The sequence below is a fragment of the Talpa occidentalis genome, unplaced genomic scaffold (assembly GCF_014898055.3).
Source record: "Talpa occidentalis isolate TD23 unplaced genomic scaffold, MPIMG_talOcc4v2.1 talOcc4.3, whole genome shotgun sequence".
Classification (NCBI taxonomy): domain Eukaryota; kingdom Metazoa; phylum Chordata; class Mammalia; order Eulipotyphla; family Talpidae; genus Talpa; species Talpa occidentalis.
In genome coordinates, this window is record NW_023603184.1 from 15,906,657 (window position 1) to 15,928,081 (window position 21,425).

At 34.5% G+C, this 21,425-nt stretch overlaps 2 protein-coding genes across 8 annotated transcripts in view; one reads left to right on the forward strand and one right to left on the reverse strand.

Moving 5' to 3' along the window:
* IMMP1L (inner mitochondrial membrane peptidase subunit 1) overlaps positions 1 to 14,397 on the forward strand; it is a 51,214-nt gene extending 36,817 nt beyond the window's left edge. For all 6 annotated transcript variants that reach the window (XM_054699297.1, XM_037522525.2, XM_054699302.1 and 3 more), the window contains 2 exons: positions 11,430 to 11,540; positions 12,340 to 14,397. In XM_054699297.1, the coding sequence (XP_054555272.1) occupies positions 11,430 to 11,540; positions 12,340 to 12,408 (180 nt within the window). In that variant the 3' untranslated portion in view covers positions 12,409 to 14,397. The remainder of the gene's footprint in view (positions 1 to 11,429; positions 11,541 to 12,339) is intronic.
* DNAJC24 (DnaJ heat shock protein family (Hsp40) member C24) overlaps positions 10,963 to 21,425 on the reverse strand; it is a 42,562-nt gene continuing 32,099 nt past the window's right edge. For both annotated transcript variants that reach the window (XM_037522524.2, XM_037522523.2), the window contains exons 4-5: positions 17,774 to 17,842; positions 10,963 to 13,955 (exon numbers count right to left, since the gene is read on the reverse strand). In XM_037522524.2, the coding sequence (XP_037378421.1) occupies positions 13,825 to 13,955; positions 17,774 to 17,842 (200 nt within the window). In that variant the 3' untranslated portion in view covers positions 10,963 to 13,824. The remainder of the gene's footprint in view (positions 13,956 to 17,773; positions 17,843 to 21,425) is intronic.

Below are 21,425 nucleotides of genomic sequence, written 5' to 3' on the forward strand. Positions count from 1 at the left end.
CAAAGTAAAATTACAAAGCACATAGAAAACTGGGTAGATAGGTAGACTATATAAGAGACGGTAAACAAAGGATGCCCAGCAGGCATCATTTATACCAGCAGCTGGGGCAACTGCTAATAACAACCACTAATGTTCAGTGAGTGTTTGCTGGGTGCCAGGAGCCCTATGCATTATTTCATTTGATTCTCATACTCTTTCCGCAAGACATTTATTATTCCCAGTTTTATAGAGTAAAGGTTAAATAGCTTGTCCAAGGTGCTTAACTAGTAAGTGGCTGAACTATATATAAATATATATATATTTATATATATATAAAACTATATATATATATATATATTTTTTTTACCCCAGTACATAATTTTATTGTCTGGTTCACAACTGAAATACATTAACATTTCTCTTCTATAGCACTTAAAATAATTGCAAAGTGCAGAAAACATAATTAAGAATTCTTGCTGGGGAAATTTAGAAAACATTTTTCTCCAAGAAGACTTCATTCTTTTTATATATTGAGGAAAAAGGAATGTCCTTGTATCATAGATTTTCTATGGATGATAGAAGCTTGCCCTTACACTTAGCTTTTTAACTTACCAGTTACTTTCCTCTGTCCTGCCCTTCCCCAAAAAACTAACTTAAAAAGTAAGCTGTATCCGCTTTATCTGCATTGTGCCCAAGTCCTGCCTCTCTCGATAAGTGTAACTCTACCAAAGACTTCCTGTGTTTTAAGCAATTAGATACTATCTTCAGATGATTTACAGGCTAATCCTAATGTGGAACTGAGGATGAAGTTTTGAATAGACTTTCAAATCAATCAAGACAATGTCTTGAAAAGAAAAGGAAAGGAAGCATCTTTAAGGAGAGTAAATGAGAGGGGAGGGGTTGATTTGAGGGCCAGGATGCTGGGGTAACGGGAGGTTGTGGGTGCACTAGGCAGGCTATGTAGAGAAGAGGAAGTAAATAAACTGTATTTTTAACTCAGGACTATGGCTTAGTGAACTCCATCTTTAACCACCATGCTAAACAACCCTGCAGGGATTTTTCTTCAGACTCTGAAGGTATTGAGTACTTAGGGAGAAGATGAAGGAGCTTAGCTTGAAATAGCTATGAGACTAAGCACTGAACCTACCCAGCAGGGAAAAAGCTCAATAAAGAGAACCTCCTAGTAAAAAGCATCCATCTTCATTACCCCCACCCAGTGCTGTAGGTGTAGCATACTGGAACTTTGGTATAAATTCTTTTTTGGTGATAATTGGCTATGTATGTACCGAAGATGGCTCCGTTTTTAAGTAAGAAAGGACAGTAACAGTCCCTAGGTATGATACAAATAGAATGTTAATGAGATGGAATTTAAATGGGGAGAAAAAGAAGCAGGACTATATAGTACACATTGAAATAATCAGTGATATCTGTTCTGTGCCTGGTCCTTATGTTAGTCCATTTGTAATGCATTTGGAGATACTTCCATCAGGATTCCACATATCCCAATTGCTTCAGCTCAGACAGACAAATGTGGTCAAGAAGTTGTGCTTGGAATGTCAATGAAAATAGAATAAGAGAGAAACTGTTCCTTGAGTTTTGCTTTTGAAGATATCCATAACTCACACTTCAGACAAACCTATTTTTTTATGTTAAAGATTAATAACATTATTTCAGTTTTATGCTCTTAAAAACTCTCCTACTTGATTGTTTTTTGGGGGGAATTTAATCATTTTTTTCAAATATGTCTGTTTATCGCTTTTGTTAGTGTTGTAGGAAGGGTAAACTCAGTTATCTACTGATGATGTTTCTAATTTTGCTGTTGCATGAATCAAATACTGTTTTTTTTAAGTTCTCTATAGAACTATGTATTAATAAATTATTAAATTATACTAGCAGCTGAGTAGTTCTCTCTAGTAGCTTGCATGCATAGCACCTTACCATGGCGTCATTTTGGTAATATAAGTCATGATTAAGTAGACTAAGCATTAGTCTCATAATATAGTAATTTGACTTGGTTCTGCTTACCTGGAGGATAATAACAAAACATATAATAAGTACTAATTGCTAGACTGAAATGATATGTTATAAATGTACATTCATTTTCCTGGGCAGGAAAAAAGTTTATTTGCATTTATCATTTCATTAGACACAAACACTTTAAAATATATGTGGAAAATGAAAGATTTTTAAGATTACAGTGTTGATGTGTCAGTCCCATTTGCTTTTACCAAAAAGAAACTACCCAGTTGTTTTCCTAAAATCTATGTGCTTCTTTTTTTCTTATATAGTTCAGGAACAAAAATAATGTCAAAAGAGGATTCCCAAAATGTCATACTCTCCTTGCCTTTTATGCTGTTTGTTTCTGTACTACCCATTGAATTCTTTTCATCCAGTTATTTTAGAAGAATCAGTAAAGACAGGGCAGGTATACACCCTGCCTTTGCTGGTTTTAAACTATAAAATATGTGGCAAATAAGGGGTTAATTAAAAATCAATCTGTTATTAGGATTTTGTGTTTCTTGAAACTTTTGAAAGGTTAAACATACAACTATTTTACCCTTCAGTCAGAACTTTTTCTTAATTCAGTCAACTTTCTCTTTGCTTAATCAAATAAATGAGTTTGATTATAGTTTAGTAAATGTGTTATTTGATATTGTGGACTCTTTCATCAGATTTCACTGGAATCAAGAAAGGTAACACCTGTAGGTTGTTTCACAAAAGCCTCTTTTGTTAGATGGACACCCGCAGGCCATGAGGCAATTACATTTGTTGCTTGTACTATAAAAGAGGCACTTAACTAGACCTCAGTAAGTATAGCTGGGAACTAGAAGCTTGATTCTTTTGTCCAGTCCTGAGATTAGGTTTTACCATAGCTTAGGAAGTAAACCTCTGACGTAGAAAGGAAAAACAGGAATGATTTAAGGGTTCTTTCAATGCTTTAGAATTTAGCTCTAAAGCTAGCTATATCTGAGATCCTAGAAAAATTCTGATTTGAGCAAAATCAAAATTTTCTATATGGCATTCGTTGTAAAACATATATTCTTATTCAGTTGTATGCATTCATTCAACTTGGCATGGCAGATTTACAAAAGTATAAAAAGGAAAAGTAACTATTTTTTTAAAGGTTTTGGTTATGAGAAATAATGAACAAAGACATGGAATAAAGGGTTTCCATTTTTAGTAATTTATAAAACATTTATTATAAATGTATTAAAGTAATATCCTTTACTACTTTAGCTGAAAAGTTATAATAGATTTTTAAAAATATATGTTAATGTTTTATTATATTGCCACAGAATTTTTTTCGCTTATCTAGTTTGAATTTTCAGTTTAGTGATAATTAGTAGGTTAATCCAACAGACAATAACTGTGTTTTGAGTTAAAAAGGAAAAGTGTTCTGTTCCTTGCCTCACTTCATACCAGAAAGGTCAGATTTTCATTTTCAGGTCCCTACTAAAGATGTGTTGTATTTTATGTTTGTTTAAATTAGTTCTTAACTGGACTTATATTTTAATTATCCAGAGATCTGATGACAATATTGCTAATTGCAGTCATGACTTACACTACAAAAAGAAACAGAAACTGCTTTGTGTATTAGAAGTTAGCCCCCCGCCCTACCAAAGGGGCGGGTATGCCATTTTAGAAAATTCATCAAAGCAACTGTAGTCATGTAAAATCTTTCCATTAGTTTATATATATATATATATATATATATATATATATATATATATATATCTGTCTGTTACATAAACTATATTTAACCTTTGCCTACTGAGGCATATTTATATTGTTACCAATTTTGAGATAAGCAATAGCTTGGTGAATTGTTCATACAGAATTGTATGCTGAGTTTGACAGATCTTTTCTAGAGATTTTGATAGGGAAAGGGTAAAAGAAATACACAGAGCAGATGCCACCGAAGAGTACACAAGGTGGCAATACCAAGGGAACACTTTACTTGCATTAAAAATTTTAGTTTCCACCAAAAGGATTCTCTTCATATTGTTATAAAATTCTCTTCATATCATTAAAAAATTTTACTTTAAAAATTTGATGATCTGAGTATCTTCATCTGGCAATGATGGAGTTTCTGGTGCTGAACTTGCCTTCCTGCCACTAAAGAGCAAGAAAATTGTACAAAATTGTTAAAGAACTATTTTCAGAGATTTCACCACAGACTGTATAAGACAGATCCCTGAGAGAAACAAACAAGGATGCCCTATATGTCTCCAACTTCTGCCTTAAGGCAGTTCTCAAATGGTACAAGGAAAAGAAAATTCAAACACAGCACAGTGGTCTTGATGAGTTGAGATAATAGATTACCACAGAGGGAAGTTTAAGAAGTTGGAATTTACGTGCAAACTACCAGGGGATGACAGAGCTACAAAAATTCCAGAAATCTACATAGGTATATCCATAGTTGGGGACTGAATACTAAATTGTGCTTATTTACGTTCCAACATAAAGGCGATGCAAAAAATATCAACCAGTGGGGACCTGAGCAATTCCCAGCACTCACATAGGGCTGAGAGGCTTTTTAAATTCTGACCAACCAGAATAGACAGATCTCATTGAATATCCAGAGCATATTCAGCAGAGACCCTGAAGTATCATGCCTTAGCAGTACGGCTAACATAGCCTTAGAGCACAACCTAACAAGATGAAAAATAACCTTTAAATAATAATCCACAGCTAATATAACTGTCTTCCAAAAAACAAACAAACAAACAAACCAAAAGACCAACACAACTCCAACATTCAGCACTTTCTGAAGAAAACATTCCCTTCATCAATTGAATTCCAAGCTCAATCACAAATACAAGATACGTGAAGTAGGAAAATGTAACCCATATCCTATACAAAATAAGTTAAATAGATCCAGATATGGGCAGAGATCATGGAATTAACATGGGTATACTCTAAACCATCAATTTTAAATATGCTCAAGGACCTAGAAAATGAGCATAAAAATGGTAAATATAAAAAAGAACCAGGTGAAGTTTCTAGAGTTTAGAAATATATTGTATTGGTCTTTACATTAGAGTTGAAACTGCAAAAAAGGAAAGATTGGTGAATTTGAAGACATGGCAATGGAAATTATAGAAACTGAAGGACAAGAAAATACTGGGGGAAAAAATGAATAGCCTCATAACTCATGGGACAATACTGATCAGATTAAAATATTTGCTATGGAAATCCTAGAACAATGGGGGGGAAAGTAGGTCACCATACTTTTTTGTTCAAATTTGATCCAACAAGTTCAGAAAGTGTTTCTGGCTCAAAGATAGAGCAGGTGACATCATTATCAAATGGCAGAAAGTGAGTGATAAAGAGAAATATCTTCAAAACTACCAGAGAAAAATACACATTACATACAATATGAGCATAAAGAATTTCCTCTTTATCACCAGGAGCTAAGTAAGATAGATGACTATGGAATGAAATCTTTAAAATGTTAGAGGAAAAAACACTGTTCATCTAAAATTCTATATCTGGTGAAAATATCTTTCAAAAATGAGGGTAAAAAGAAAGGTATTTTCAAACAAACGATGAGAAAATTCACTGCCAGCATTCTCAAATATAAGAAATAGCAAAGGATGTTTCTCAGGCTAAAAGTGATGGAAATTTGAATTCACAAAAGAATATAAAGCCCTAGTAATACTAAACATATGGGTAAGTATAACAAACTTTTGGCTCTTGTTTTAAAATAATTTTAAGATTAATTAAATAAAAAGTAATAATTTACTGCGGGATTAATGACATGAGTAGAAGGAAAATGTTTAAAAACTATAGCTCAAAGACTAGGGGTAGAGATGGGGGATGGAAATACAGTGTTGTAAATCATACAAAAAGTGGTATAGTATATGAAGGTATTAATACTTGCTTGTGAAAATAGACTGATTAAAGAATGTATATTGTGTAAATGTAGAACAATGATTTGAAAAATAAGATGTATTTTGAATGTGCCAACAAAGAAAATAACATTTCAAAAAATACTCATTCCAAAGAAAAGAGAATGCGAACAAAAAGTAGATGCAACAACAAATACCTTACACCACACCAGAAGTTATCTCAAAATAGATCATATAACCTAAACATAAAGCTAAAACTATAAAACCTGTAGAAGAAATGTAGGATATTTTTCATGATTTGGGATGGGTAAACATGTTAATACTAAATATGCATGAAGCATAATAGGAAAAAAAAAAAGATGAATTAGACCTTAGCAAAAGACACTTGCTTTTCAGACATTTTGAAAATAAAAAGGCAGTTCACATACTGGGAGGAAGAAATACTTGCATTACCTGTCAGGGAAAAGTATTTAAGGTATGTAAAAGATTCAAGGTAAGACAGACAACCCATCATAGAAATGGGCAAAAACTTCAATAGACACATCACAAAATATGCTTATTACAGAAATGCAAATGCAAGTGAAAAATGCAAATGAAAAAAATCACAATGTGATATCGGTAGCCTACTAGAATAGCAAAAATAAAATTAAATTAAAAATTAAACTGATGGCGCGCAGACCTCTCCTGCTGCCCGCTGCTCCCCTCAGCAGTGTACTTCCGTCCTTCTGCCTGCTCTGCTCCCTGCTCTGGCTGGTGAATTCTCTCACCCTCCCGCGCTTCTGACTGTACCCAGTGCATGTACAAACAAACAAACAAATAAATAAAACATGCCCCTATTAAAAAAAATTAAAAAAAAATTAAACTGAAAATAACAAGGTTATGGAGCAAGAAGAAGACTTGTACATTATTATTGGGAGGATAAAATGGTATAATCACTTTGGAAGACTGCAGTTAAGCATACTTTACCCAGAAATTCCACCCATAGGTATTTACTAAAAATAGACTTGCACAAGAATCTTAATAGTGCCATACTTGTAATAATCCCAAAGTACAAACAACTCAAGTATCCATCAACAGGTTTATGTATAAACATTGTAATGCACAGTAGACTACTCAGCCGTAATAAGGAATAACTGATACATAGAACATAGATGCCATAAAAAGTTGACAAAGGAGGCACTGTGAGGAGAAGTTAAGTGTACTATCACCACCCCAGCCTATCTTGGGGGTCCTGGGTTCCTCAACCCACCCAATTCTAGCAGGCCTCCAGAGCCTGTAGCCAACCCAGGGCTTCATGGGGGAGGATGATGTGTTGTATTCAGCACCAGTGCTGTGCAGGCAGCTAGCAGAATTCAGCAAAAATCCAATGGCAGTGTTTTCAGTAGGTGTAATAGTTGACAATGATCTCTACCAATGGGAAGTCCTTATTATAGGTCCTCCTGATGCACCTTATGAGTTTTTAAGGTAAATCTCACTTTCCCGAAAGATTATCAACCCCCACCCCACCCCTTGGCCTCCTAAAATGAAATTAATTACTGAAAAGATAACACCCAAATGTTGATAAAAATGCTTATGTGCATTTCTAGTCTTCATGAGTCTGGGGAAGATAAATACAGTTATGGAAAGCCAAAGGAACAATGACTCCCTATTGACATCATGGAAACCGTCATGAGTACGGTGCCACTTCTAGACTGGCAGACCCTTAATGGAGACTCACTTGCTGATGTTGATGCTGCAAAAGAAAGGAGGGAAGACAGAAATAAGAGAATTCAAAAGGAAAGTGCGCAGTGTAAGAAAAAGCGAAAAGACTGCTTTTAAGTGACATTTCATCAACAGCTTTAATTTCACTTATTTCAGGGTCTCCAATTGAAACAAGGCACAATTTTTCCTGCACTGTACCTACCTATTGCTGGACTTCTGTTGTAACAAGTTGGCAAACACTGGTTGGAACTGGGCCGCAATAAAACATGCTGGTATTAATGCTGTCAAAAGTCTAATGTTCCAATTTATAGATTATGCACTTTGAATTCTATTGAATTTAAAATTTTTAAAAAATTTTTTATTAAGGTAACTTGTACTCTACCGTGCATGATGTAGGGCACTGATTGACACTTCTTCAGATGTTATTACACCACCACCAAAACACCCATAATCTGCCATCATTGCCCATTGTTTACCCCTTTACTCTCAATCCCCTATTCTCCCCACCTCTGGTAGCCTCACTTCTGCAGTCAGATTTCTAGGATTTGCTTTGTTTCCTTATATTCCACATTAGTGAAATTATCCAATATTTACCTTTATTCTTCTATTTTGCTTAGCATAATGTCCTCCAGTTCTCCCCATGTTGTTGCAAATGGCATTATTCTCACTCTTTTTTTTAATAGCTGAGTAGTATTCTATTGTGTATATATACCACACCTTCCTTAATCCACTCAACTGTCATTGGACAGCTGGGTTGTTTCCATAACCTAGCTATTGTAAACAGTGCTGCAGTGAACATAGGAGTTCATATATATCCCTTCCAGTTAGTGTTTTTGTATTCTTTGGGTAGGTACTTAGGGGTGGAATTGCTGATCAGAACTGTTGTAACCTTTGAGAAGAGTTGTAAAGACTTGTACATAAAACATGATTCCGATTAAATATATGCTTATTTATTATATATATAAACTGTTCATGTATATCCACAAATGTACCTTTTACCAAATAATGCTTTCTTGTAGAATAAGAATTGTGTAAATCTCAAAGATTTCAGTAGGGTTTCTTTCCCTATTATTTCTTTTTTTTTTTTTTTTTGGGACCCTTGCTGGCGGCCGGGGAATGAACCGGCACTGCAGAGGCTGTGGGCAGCCTCGCAGCCCAGTGCTCAACTGCTGTGCCACCAGGGGAGGCCCCTCCCTATTATTTCTTAACAGTTTTAAAAGACTCCTTAAAGCATGTCACATGAAAAGCAATTAGGATGAAAAGTTTCCATATAATTTCCTTTAAACCATCAAGGCTTCATTAAACTCTCCTCTTACTAAACTTCTGTATCGTCTTTGTTTTGACACCCTCCTTTCCGCTTATGTCTCTTCTATCTGCCAGAAAGGTTTTTAATCATTTAGTTCAAATACTGAAATACTTAATAAGCAATTACTTGATTTTTAGTAACTTCGGAGGAGAGGTCTTCACTAGGTGCTTTGTCCTATATTCTAGTTGCATCCACTGCTTGGATTGGATGAAGCAACAACGTATTTTGGTTGTTGAGAGTTCTCAATCCCAGTCATTAGTCAAGAACTGAAATGAGTTGGTTGTGAATTAAACTCATTGATAATTAAAAACAAAAATTAAAAAAAAAAAACCACCAAAAAACAAAAGAAAATTTCCCCTAACAGAAAATTCTGATTTGTTTTTACTTTTGCCCTGCACTTACCTAATGGTAAGGTTGGAGGAATTAAGTTTGCATAGCCCCAGGCTTTGAATTTAATTTCAGGGTTTGCTGTTAAAAATGCATTTACCATCACACCCTTTTGGCCTTTATATTTCTCTGCCTCAATTTTTCTCTATTGCATTTTCCCCTATCTACTGTACAAAGGAATTGTAGCATTTATTTTCATTTCATATTTGTCATTGTAGTGATTCTTTCCAAAATATTTTACCAATAATTGTCAAGTTGTTGGCTTTTACTGTATTGAGTGATGGCCATAATTCTTTTTAAAATTGCTGAATGAAAGTCAGACACAAAATATTACGTACTGTAAATCTCATTCACATGTAATTTAGGAAGAAGTAAAATTTGTCTTTAGTTACAGATCACTAGTTGCCTGGGAGCAGATATAGGCATGGTAGGTTGACTGGAACAGAAGGGAACTTTTTGGCATGTTGGAAGTATTTTGTATCTTGACTGCAGTTGGTAGTTACATAGGTATGCACATTTTTTCAAAATTAGTATCAAAACTTAAAAAAAAAGAGTGCGTGTTACTCTATAAAGTGTACCTCTATAAAATTGATTTGAAAAGTACCCTCACCCCATACAAAAATAACTGTTTTAAAAGTGGAATAATTTCAAACATTATAGGTTTTTTACTGGGTAACTGAATAATCGATAGAAGCAGTCAGAAAAGGTGACTGCTTCAATTTTAAGACCCACACTTAAAGGTTTTCTTGTTTTTCAAGAAGCTTTTATTAAAGTTACCATCAGTGGTGAGGTTATTTTCTTGGTCTGTGTGCTTGATATCAAGTGTTGAGGTCTGTGAGATGTAGAGGTTATTCTTTCGCAGTTATATAGGTGGGGAGACATTCCAAGACCCCTGAAACCACAGGTTGATTAAACCCTATATATTAGTTTGTGTGTGTATATATGTGTGTATATTTTTTCCTATACATACATACTTATGATAAGTCTAATTTATAAATAGGCACAGAGATTACCAACAAAAACTAATAAAATAAAACAAATTCACAATCTGCTGTAGTAAAAGTTATGTGAACATTGTGGGTTTTTTTCTCTGAAAGTGTCTTATTACACATAATATTTTCAGACTGGGGTTGACCACGAGTAGCTGAAACTGCATAAAAATAAAACCACACTAAGGGAAGATGTACATGGATGCATGTATGGACTTCCACTACATAGGAGTTAGCATGTTCCATATTTGAACCTACTTCTATTAAATATTAGTAACAGTATTTCACAGGTTGTTTTAAGAATCAAATGAACTTTGTAAAATTGACTACACCAAAAAGCCATATATTTACATGCTGTTTACATTACTCTTCCTCATTTTTGTTCCACCCATTGTGCTTCACAGCACATAGGTAGGCACTGGCTTTGCTATTGGCTCTAGAACCTGCAACTAGTTTCCCTAATAAAAATGATTGTCATTGAGTAAAAAATTAAACTTACATTACTTACCAGTTTATATAGGACATATAGGAGATAGGGTCTTTTAATATAGTAGAAGGTCACCATCATTAATTTTACAACTGATGATTTTATAATAGGTCCTTCTAGGTTTTGATGGTCATTATTGAAGTATAATGCATGAAAGATACGGCCTGTACAAAAGAAGAACAGGAATCTTAATTAGAATTCTGACAGGCCTGCTCCAATAAAATGATGAGATTATTTGTAATTGATGTCACAATCAATTACCATTTAGTTCATCATGAGCATTCTAATAGATCTGGCCTTGGTACTGGCCCCAGGATGTTGCTGAGTGAGTGGCTGCCCTGCTTATGCTGTTATTGAGACAGGAGGGCACATTTTTAGTCAGCATCCTAATGACCTCTTTTGAAGTCTATTAAATTAATGACCCTGTCACACTATTTGAGCTCTTATAACCCCAGTTTGGGGATTGTGTAACAAATTAATGTTTGGGGACCATATGGCAAAAAAGATAGGTCTTTTCATATAGTTGAAATTCTAATATCACTTGCACATATTTAGTAAAAGTTATTTTCCTTGTAAGGATAAAAGCAAAAATGCAAATTATTGGTTGTATATCTACCATATAAAAGACTTTAGGACATTTCTCCCTAATCTGAAAGACATGCTTTTTATATAGTACCTCTTTTTTTTGTTTTTGTTTTTTAAAGGGGCTGTTTTCTTCTTAATTGTAGGTGCCAACAGGTCATGTTTGGTTAGAAGGTGATAATCTACAGAATTCTACAGATTCCAGGTACTATGGGCCTATTCCATATGGACTAATAAGAGGACGTATATTTTTTAAGGTACTGTTTTCTGATTAAAACTAGGCTTTCTTCTCTTAGCTGAAAAAATTCTTTTAAAATAAACTTTGAAATCATCAATCAACAGTGGACTTCACTGTTGCAGTAACTACACTGTATGAATAAGTTGGCCTTTATAGCTATAAACATTACTCCTTCCCTAGATGAGTAATTTGAGATTTTTTTGCTTGACTTATAAAGTTAAAACTACCTTTATTGTAGCATTAAAAAAACCTTTAATTTGAATGGCCCCAAACATATATTACTCTGCATTTGTAGACGCGCAGTCTAGAGTTAAACTATCTGTAATGCAGGGATATTACAGCTAATTCAGTGAGTAATTGACTCACCATAGTGTAGAAAATGTATGAACCTTAGGAAAAATTACTGTTTTCACAGGCTTCTTCTTTTTGTACATGCAGTAAAAATAAAAACAGACATGAATACTAGGGGTTGTTGGATAATTTACAGGATTCTTTACACTTAAACAGATGTTAGATTCAAGTACTTACTTACAGTTAATTCTTATTTGAGGGTTAGTAAAGAAAACAGACACATTCACACACTGCAAACATATAATTTCTTATATATTTGAATGTTCCAAACTTTAGAGTTTAAATATATACACACACACACAAAAAAATTTATTTTAAAGTCTTATTTTCATGTAGAAAATTTGTTTCTGGCAGGAGAATGAGGAGGAGGTATGGCATAGAGAAAAGGGATACATGAAATAAAAAAGTATGATGATTCTGTAACATCACCTTCATTAATTATCTTCAATCACATTTTGATTTTACAGATATGGCCTCTGAGTGATTTTGGATTTCTGCGTGACAGCCCTAATGGCCACAGATTTTCTGATGATTAGCAAGCATTTATTTTGATCTGATTACTGTCTCCTGTTCAAGTTAATTTCTTATTGCTACTGAAACCATGTACCTAATAATAAACTATTTGTATTCAGCTTTAGTTATTTTTAATTGGGAAAAATAATTCAACACACACTGTGAAAGCTACAGTACTTCAAAATATATGGATAAAAATGTAACCCCAAATCATTTAAATTTTGATAGAGTTAAAATATTTTTAGGGGGAAAATCTGGATGACTACCTCACTGAATTTTTTGTTTTATAGGTAAAATGAGAGTATCTCCTCTTGAATATGCCTCATACTTTAGCTACATTTACAAATCAGATTAGTGTCATTTTTAAGTCTAACCCAACAATAAATGCCAGTTTGTTCTAATAAAAAGTTGCTATGTCACATGCTTTGCTTACTCATTTGAAATAGAAGTTTAAACAATCCCCAAAAGAACCCTAAAGTTCTTTAAATATGTACTCATATTGTACATAGAATATGAACTATATAGAAAAATAAAATCTTAAGACTATTAAAGTCATTAACAATATATATAAAAGTCTGTTTCATCATAACAGCAATGCAGTGGTTTCTTATTCACAAATATAGGCATTGCTACTCTATTTTAATACTTTGAATAATGTACCTGTTTCAAATTATTTTCTTTTAAGCTACCATTTCCTAAATCACATTTAAAGTTGTGGACGGTAGTGCTGAAGAGCATGTTCCCATTAATACTGCCACATGAAGATTTTGAATACAATGCTAAGGTTGAAGTCATGTCTTCTGATTCCAAAGCTATATTTTTTTACAGCTGCCACTTTGCCTTCTTTATTAACTTTTATTTACTTTATTAACTATATCTCATGAAAACCCCTATCTACTCTTTATTATGGGAGAACTAAGTTTATGCTATTCACAAAGATTATAATTTACTTTCAGTGACTTGAGAATTTGAAATAAGTATACAGTAGGCATACAGCTTTAGCAGCTAGAAACATCATCTATTACATCAAAAATGTAGTAACTACAAAGGCACATGATAATCCTATGACCCATTAAAAAAAGGAGCTATGAGTATTTAAAAAACAAAATTTTTATTTTGTACCAAGGAAAAAAGGAACCAATAATAATACAAGTTCTCAGATGGGAATTTATGAAATATAATTTATAGTTCATGTTCTCCCCTTTTTGGTGACCTGTAAAATATAAATTATAAACACACAGAAAAACCTAAAATGAATTTTCTATTAATATGCGGTGGCCTTTGTTTGACAATTTCATATTTTCTGTGCAAATATGAGCAGATTGAAAAAGAAGCCCACTTCTTATCAGCTTTATACATTTGCTTGATGCACAAAGTTGGAACGGATTTTTCTCAGCCTGTCTGTATACACAGTGAAAGAAAACATTATGTGAACAATTTCAGCTATAATGAAGTATTTCTATAATTAGTGAACATGTATCACAAGAAACCAGGGTAACTTCCTCTGCTTCCTCCTTGGAAACACTGTATGTTCCACCACATCGGCAACTTAGAGAAAAAGAGTGATCATCTGCAAAGAAAACAAAAGAACACTTTAAATGAGTACAGTGGGTCCTCCCTGGTGGCGCAAGGCGTTAAGATGCAACCTATGAAGCTGTCCTCAGTCAATGCAGCATGAGTTCGATCCCCAGCCAGGGAGGTGGCCCACATGGAGCAGCAGACCTCTCCTGTCTCACCCGCTGCTCCCCTCAGCAGTGTATTTCTGTCAATCCGCCTGTTCGGTTTCCCACTCTGTCTCTGATGAATCCTCTCAGGCTCTGCACCTCTGGGCTGTACCCCAGTTCTTGTATGCATAAATAAATAAATCTTTAAAAAAATGAGTACTAGCATTTTAAAAAATGCTGTTTGTTATACACACACACAAAATGCAAAGCAAAAGAAGTAAAAAATGTATAAGATGTATGTAAATGAGAACTCAAAAAAATATTCTTGTCAAAGGGGCAGTGTTTCTAAAAATCATCTACTGAAGCATCTTTATCTGCACAGGAGATGAGACAAAGCTAAGAATCAATAGTTAAAGTACTTGGGATGACAACATGCTGCAATTAACTTGAAATCTTTGGTTGAGTTCCTCAAAACTCATATAAATTTTACATTCTTTTCAATATGGTATTTGTCAAAAATACTACAATGATAAAAACAGTCCTACCATCTTACTGTTACCGTTTTACTGTTTTTTTTTTTTTTTTTAACCATTTTATTGTTAAGAAGGATGCTTTTGCCTAGATTATATCCTTTTAGAGAAAATTGCTAACTTGACTATTAGCTTCAAGTTTGAATACCAGCTGCTTTGGTATCATATTATTTCAAGAATTATTTCAAAAATACTATGGTGTTTTTGTATGTGTGGAGGGTGTGTGCACCTATTTGTTTGTTGTTTACAAGCAGCTTATGAACCTACAGAATAATCAGAGATACTCAAGGGAAGCAATTTGATGTAACATTCAGCCTACTAATAATGGTGGGTATTTTATTAAATCATCTTCTGGGAAGCTGAATGCTTGAACCTTTGATTGAAAGAATCTCTTATCTACTGGTCAGTTTTACTGTCACTGTGAAATGACTGTCAAAAATAACTATTGATCACATTATTTTTAGACATAAATGATGTCTTTCATAATTTTTACACATAAATGAACTAAGTCTCAAGACATGATTTCCTACAATCAAATATAGTTAATTGTTAAACCTCATTTTTTAACACTTCAAGCTCATATACCAATGAAAGAAAGAAGAAAGGAAAAAAGGGAGGAACGAAGGAAGCAAAATTCAACTGTTTTGTAATTGTTCTCTAACCCAGTTTACCTTGGAAAAATTAATTAAATTAATTTTAATTTTTTGAAAGTTTCTTTTATTAATTTAAAAATCATGTACTCATTCACTCAAGCCTGCTTTTTATTTTATTTTTTGCCACAATGCTTTTCTTCTCCATTTAGAAAAATGGAGAATTTTAAAATGCTAACATCTTCCCCGTGGAAGGTAACATACATATTTCGGACAGCATACTTTCACAGTGAATTGTTTTGGTTTTTTTTTTTTTTTATTATTAAATTGTTTAACAATGTACATACCCTAACCATTCCTGTTCTTAAGCTAACTCTCTTGTTTTTTTTACTACCTCAGTGAATGGGGAGAGAGAATCTGAGGTGACGTGGACTCAGTAAATGAGGCAGATCCCATCTTAGGCTACTGTGGGGTTTTGTCACAGACGATTCCAAATATTAGTATTAATGTTCACTAAAAACTCACATCTTGTTAAATTTCTTCTTATTCGTCCGTCATTTCACAAAGTGATATCGTCACATGAATCATTTTAAATATACTTAATGAAGATGCACAAAATGAAGTTACATGACAGGATAACTGCAAGGGGAAAGATTAACTTCAATCTCCTAACAGTTTTTCAGGTATGCCTTTTATGCATAAGGTAACACATTGTTTCCTAGAGCCCTTGGATTGAGAGGCTGACAATTTGGCTATTTTTATCTGTAGGGTTTTACCCACTTCTTTCTTGTAGATTTTCACTTGGAAAATGACCAATTAAGGAACCCTCCATTTTTCACTTGCCCAGTTGATCATATTTTTATTTAACTTCATCTGCTGAGACTGTTCAATTGCAAGGAACAATTCAAAATTGCAAATTCAATTGCAAAACTTACATGGCTGGATTTTAAATATTCCTGCAAGAATAATGGCATGCAGCTGCTCAGTATTTTCTCTCACAAGGATAAGGATTATTTCCGGCTTTACAATTATAAAAAGCCCTTAATTTAAATAAGCTTCTAAGGACATCCTATACTTTTAAGATTAACTGTAGCTGCTTATAACTGATTCATTGGTTGTGCTTAGGTCTCTTCTATATATTTTTTACAGTCAAGTTTAGGGAGTCCCAAGGACAACAACACACAATAACTCTTGATGATTTCACATTGTACATTTCCTTCAATATCTTGGCATGTTCCCTTGTATCAGAAAGCTCACATATTTGTTGATGGCACAGATGCTTGAACCACCGATGCCTATTCTTTATTTAAAATGTGTTGTTATACTTTTAAAAGATTACAGAAGGACAATTTACAAAAACCAGGTTTCACTATTTTCACATTATAGGAACCATTAGTAAACAAAATAGATTTGACCTATCAACTACAGGAAGAACTAATTTATCCAAAAAGAGATTGAATGCACACACACATAACTGATAGAGGAGGTGGATGCACTGTATTTTTAAGAAGTATTTTTAGCTGAATGGATCTTCCTTATTGATGACATATTCTACTCCATCCCTTTCATGACCTAGCAGTGAAAGTCAATGTCACTAGTCTATGTTCATAGCAATAGCTCTTTCTGTTATCTCTGATGAAATTATCACCATCACTGACCAGGAAGCCTCAAAACACAAAACCTCAAGTTTTTCAATCATTCACTGCAAATGAGAATTTACCCTAGGATTTCAATTGGGGGTTTAGCAGCAGTGTAGTCCTTAGGCAAAAACATACCGACCAAGTAATAGAGCTTGTGCTCCAACTTTCTATGAGCACTCATAAGAATTTGCCATTAAAAAATATCCTAGTTTACTTGGTTTCAGGAAGAATGGCCTTTTTTATCTTTTACGTATTCCCAATCATTAGTAAATTTTTATAGACCCATAGGGAATCTGTACCCCAGGTTGAACAGTAAAGTTATAAAGTATATATATATATAAATTCTAGGAAATAGTAAGATTTTCTAGAGAAACATGGAAGTGCATTGCCTTCTTAGTTAAAGGAGAAATTTAAAAAATTTTAAATTCTAGTAATAGGGACGAGGGAAAGACATAACTTCATGAGGTTTAAGAGGAGTAACAAATTTTTGTTGCTTCCTAGTACACAGTCAAGAGGCGGGTACATCCAAACTCCATTAGACAAGACCTGATATTTCTATGCTTCATATAAAGAAACAAACAAAATTCACAGGAATTCTTCTAAAGTATTAAATAAGGCTGGGGAAAATGATCTTTAACTTTTTTCTCATATTACACAGAGTAAACAAAAAACCAGAGTAGTTTAATAACAAAAACCTTATGAAACCTTCTGTCTCTAACATCTAATTAGAATGGGAAAAATAACTGGAAATGAGTCACAAAGGGAGATATCAATAATTAAAATTTAGAATGAAATAAAAATTCTCTAAACCAAAACACCACACACATATATAGAAAGCCAAGCTATTATTTCTTTTTAAGATTTCCAAGTATCCTATGAAGGTCCTTTTGTTTCCTCACAGAAAATCCCCCATGTTTTTTTTTTTTTTTCAGTATAGTCAAGAGAGAGAAAAAAAAAACCCAACCTTCATTCCAAGACATTTCTTCAAGATATACTTGAGCATCTACTGGTCCCAAATTTCTTAAATCATTTTCTGTAAAATACAAAATGAGTGACTTAATTTTGGTACTTTAACCATGGAGAATGATGGGAAGGCAAGTCCAGTGCCTTCACTACAATTCAAACTTAACATTTAAAAGCTTTCTACTTTTTTTTTGAAAAAAAAAAAAAAAAGATTTATTTATTTATTAATACAAGCACTGGGTACAGTCAGAAGCACGGGAGGGTGAGGTGAGAGAATTCACCAGAGCCAGAGCTGGGAACAGAACAGGCAGACTGACGAAATACATTGCTGAGGGGAGCAGTGGGTGTGGCAGGAGAGGTCTGTCGCACCATGTGGGACCCTCTCCAGCGGCCAGGGATCTAACCGGCACTGGAGAGGCTGGGGGCAGCTTCACAGCCCAGCACTCAACCACTGCGCCACCAGGGGAGTCCCAGCTTTCTACTTTTGACAGCAGTTTTAAGGCAATCTGAATTCAGCTAACTGAAAGACCCAGAACATATCAGTTTTAGTAATCTTTAACAGTAAAAATCTACCCCATCTTTTAAAAATATGCAACATGAGAAGCCTTGAAGTGGATTTTGGTAATTCCTTGTGATATTCTAATGATCTCTATTTTGTGATAGGAAAATTTTTTTGTATGATAAAGTATATCTAACTAAGAAAGACAGTGTGGAGTTGGGTAAAAACTCTATTTGAACCTCAGTTGTAATATTTTACTAGTTTTCTAACCTGAGGCACAGTGTGTTATCTCTTCCCTATCAACCTTAGAAGGGCTGCTATGGCCTGAATTATGTCTTCCCCAAATTCCTATCTTGAAGCCCTAACTATCCCCCAATTGTTAGGAGCTACTTATGGTTAAATGAGGTCACAAAAGTGGGATCCTAATTTTATAGAATTGGTGATCTTATAACAGAGAGGTCCCTCCACAGTCAAGTACCAAATTAAGTATCAGGAGAGACAAGGGGCTTTCTACATGCCAGGAGGAGAGTCCTCGCCAAAACTATATTGACTGGCACCTTGATCTTGGACTTCCCAGACTACAGAACTTTAAGAAATGAATTTCTGTTGTTTAAGATACCTGTTTAAGGACTTTTTTTTTTATGGCAGAGCAAATTAATATGATTATTCTTCTAATCAAATGAGATTAAAGTACTTTGAAGAATAAAGGTGTATCCAAATGTAAGTGGCTATTAGTCATCTGATTTTTAATTGCTTGCAATAGAATACAAGCAACTTAAAGCAAAAATTACTTTAAAATATTTCAAGAGCCCTTTAACACATCTGTATTGTATTGATGTTCCATTGCTGTTTTCTGGGTCCAAGTTTTTCCTAATAAAGAGCAGGTCCAAAGAAGCCTGGAAGTCCACTGACCTGAGTAAGAATATGGCCTAGGTAGGAAAAGCATGTACTCTTACTTAAAACAAGTGTACTTTGGGACAAAGAAAGCAACTATAGATGAGAAGCACTTGTCTTTGTTTTTAAAGGCATGTTATATTTCCTGTATGCTTGTATTGTTCTTCTAGAAGTCAATGCTAAAAAGAAACTACTCAAATCCACCCCCTACCCCAATGAAAATTTCTTTAGCTGTCTCACTAGTCTCTTGTTCACTTGCTGAGAATGCTTTCCTTTGTTCTGTTGTGTGAATGCCTGCAATTTAATTATATTTAATAACTGCCTGTTCAAAATTTATTGGTGAGTTACACAATTTTAAAATAGATGAAAAGATTATACAATATTTTGAACTCACCATAGATTTATATTAAGGTATGTCAAATATTATATTACTTTACATTTACTGGGTATCAACAGTCTATTAAACTGTTCCTAAAATTCAAAGATATAGACATATGCCCAGTGGTCAAAGACAGATCCTCTATTTACACGTGCCCACTAAAGGGCTTCTGTGGACTTTATCAACATGCTAAGTATTTTCTGAATACAACAACTGAATTTCTGCATTCCACATGAAGTATACTTGACAGCAGATTACTCCGTATACTTAAATTTAAGGAAAAAAATTCTGCCTAACAATCTCACAGATGGAGGAAAAAAAGCTGTTATCATGTTTTAATTTCTTATTCAGGAGGACCAGAGCAGTCTCCTTGAATGGAGGAAACACTGTTTTAGATTTGAGGCATGGGAGTACTTGGTACTGAACAGTCATTTTAGGAGGAAAACAAGTAAATAATTTACAGTCAAATTGTATATATGCCACGGTATCTTACAGATTTTTAAAGTAGTTTTGATATCAAAGCAATCAGACAAGGCTATGGCAATGACAAGATAAATAAATAAACCTTATTCTTACCTATCCTGGACACCTATAACATATTAATTGTAAAAATAGTGAATCTCGGGCCTCCCCAGTGGCGCAGCGGTTGAGCGCTGGGTTGCGAAGCTGCCTGCAGCCTCTGCAGCGCCGGTTCGATCCCAGGCTGCTCCCCGGCCACCAGAGGAGGGTCCCATATGGCGCGCAGACCTCTCCTGCCACCCGCTGCTCCCCTCAGCAGTGTACTCTGGTCTTTCTGCCTGTTCTGCTGCCCGCTCTGGCTCTGGTGAATTCTCTCACCCTCCCGCGCTTCTGACTGTACCCAGTGCTTGCATAAATTTATGAATGAATGAATGAATGAATGAATGAATGAATGAATCTTAAAAAAAAAAGTGAGTCCCCGTTATGGTATATTTATTTTATTGTTTTTTAAAAATTTATTTATTTATGCATACAAGAGCTGGGGTATAGGCCAGAGTTGTGGGAGGATGAGAGGATTCACCAGAGACAGAGTGGGGAGCAGAACAGGTGGATCCACTGAAAATACACCGCTGAGGGGAGCAGTGGGCAACACAGGAGAGGTCTGCTGCGCGGTGTAGGTCAGCAACCTGGCTGGGGATCGAATTCATGCTGCAGTGGCTGTAGATTGCTTCATAGTGCTGAGACTTAACCCCCTGTGCCACCAGGGAGGCCCTGGTATATTTATTTTAAAATAATATATGATAACTATCTAGACAAATACAACTGCCAGACAAGTCAGTTTCATATTGTTCTATGTACTGGGAAGCTATTGTTTTTCCTCACCTAGTCACTATTTCATGTGAAACCCTTCTTGTTATTCTACCTAATTAAAAAATTGACTTCTACATTTTCACTATTTTTTCTTCTTTAATTACAGGGACTGCACATAAAGGAGAGTTAGAGTAGCTACCTATTCCTTAGCTGAACGGTTGTATCTTATAAGTAGTACCGTCCCCAAAGTCAGTGTTAAAAGGAATATATAAAATATTCTTTCGTTTTTGTGGCTGCCTAAACACTGATTGATTGATGCTTCTGTGGTGATTCTGGTTTTAAGTCAGTATCTGACACTAAAGAGACCATACTATATAAATGCCCATTATGGAAAATGAAATAAGCAAAATTACTTAGTGGTGTTGGGTACGGGGCAGTGAGTGGTGACTAGGAGTCACAGGAGACTTCGGGTGCTCATTAGATGGGCATGTTTACTGTGAAAATCCACCACGCTATACATTTAGGATCTTTGTACTTCTCTGCGCATATATTCTCTGTATTACACTTCAGTACACTTCTTCTGCGTTATACTTCTCTGTGTTACATTTCAAT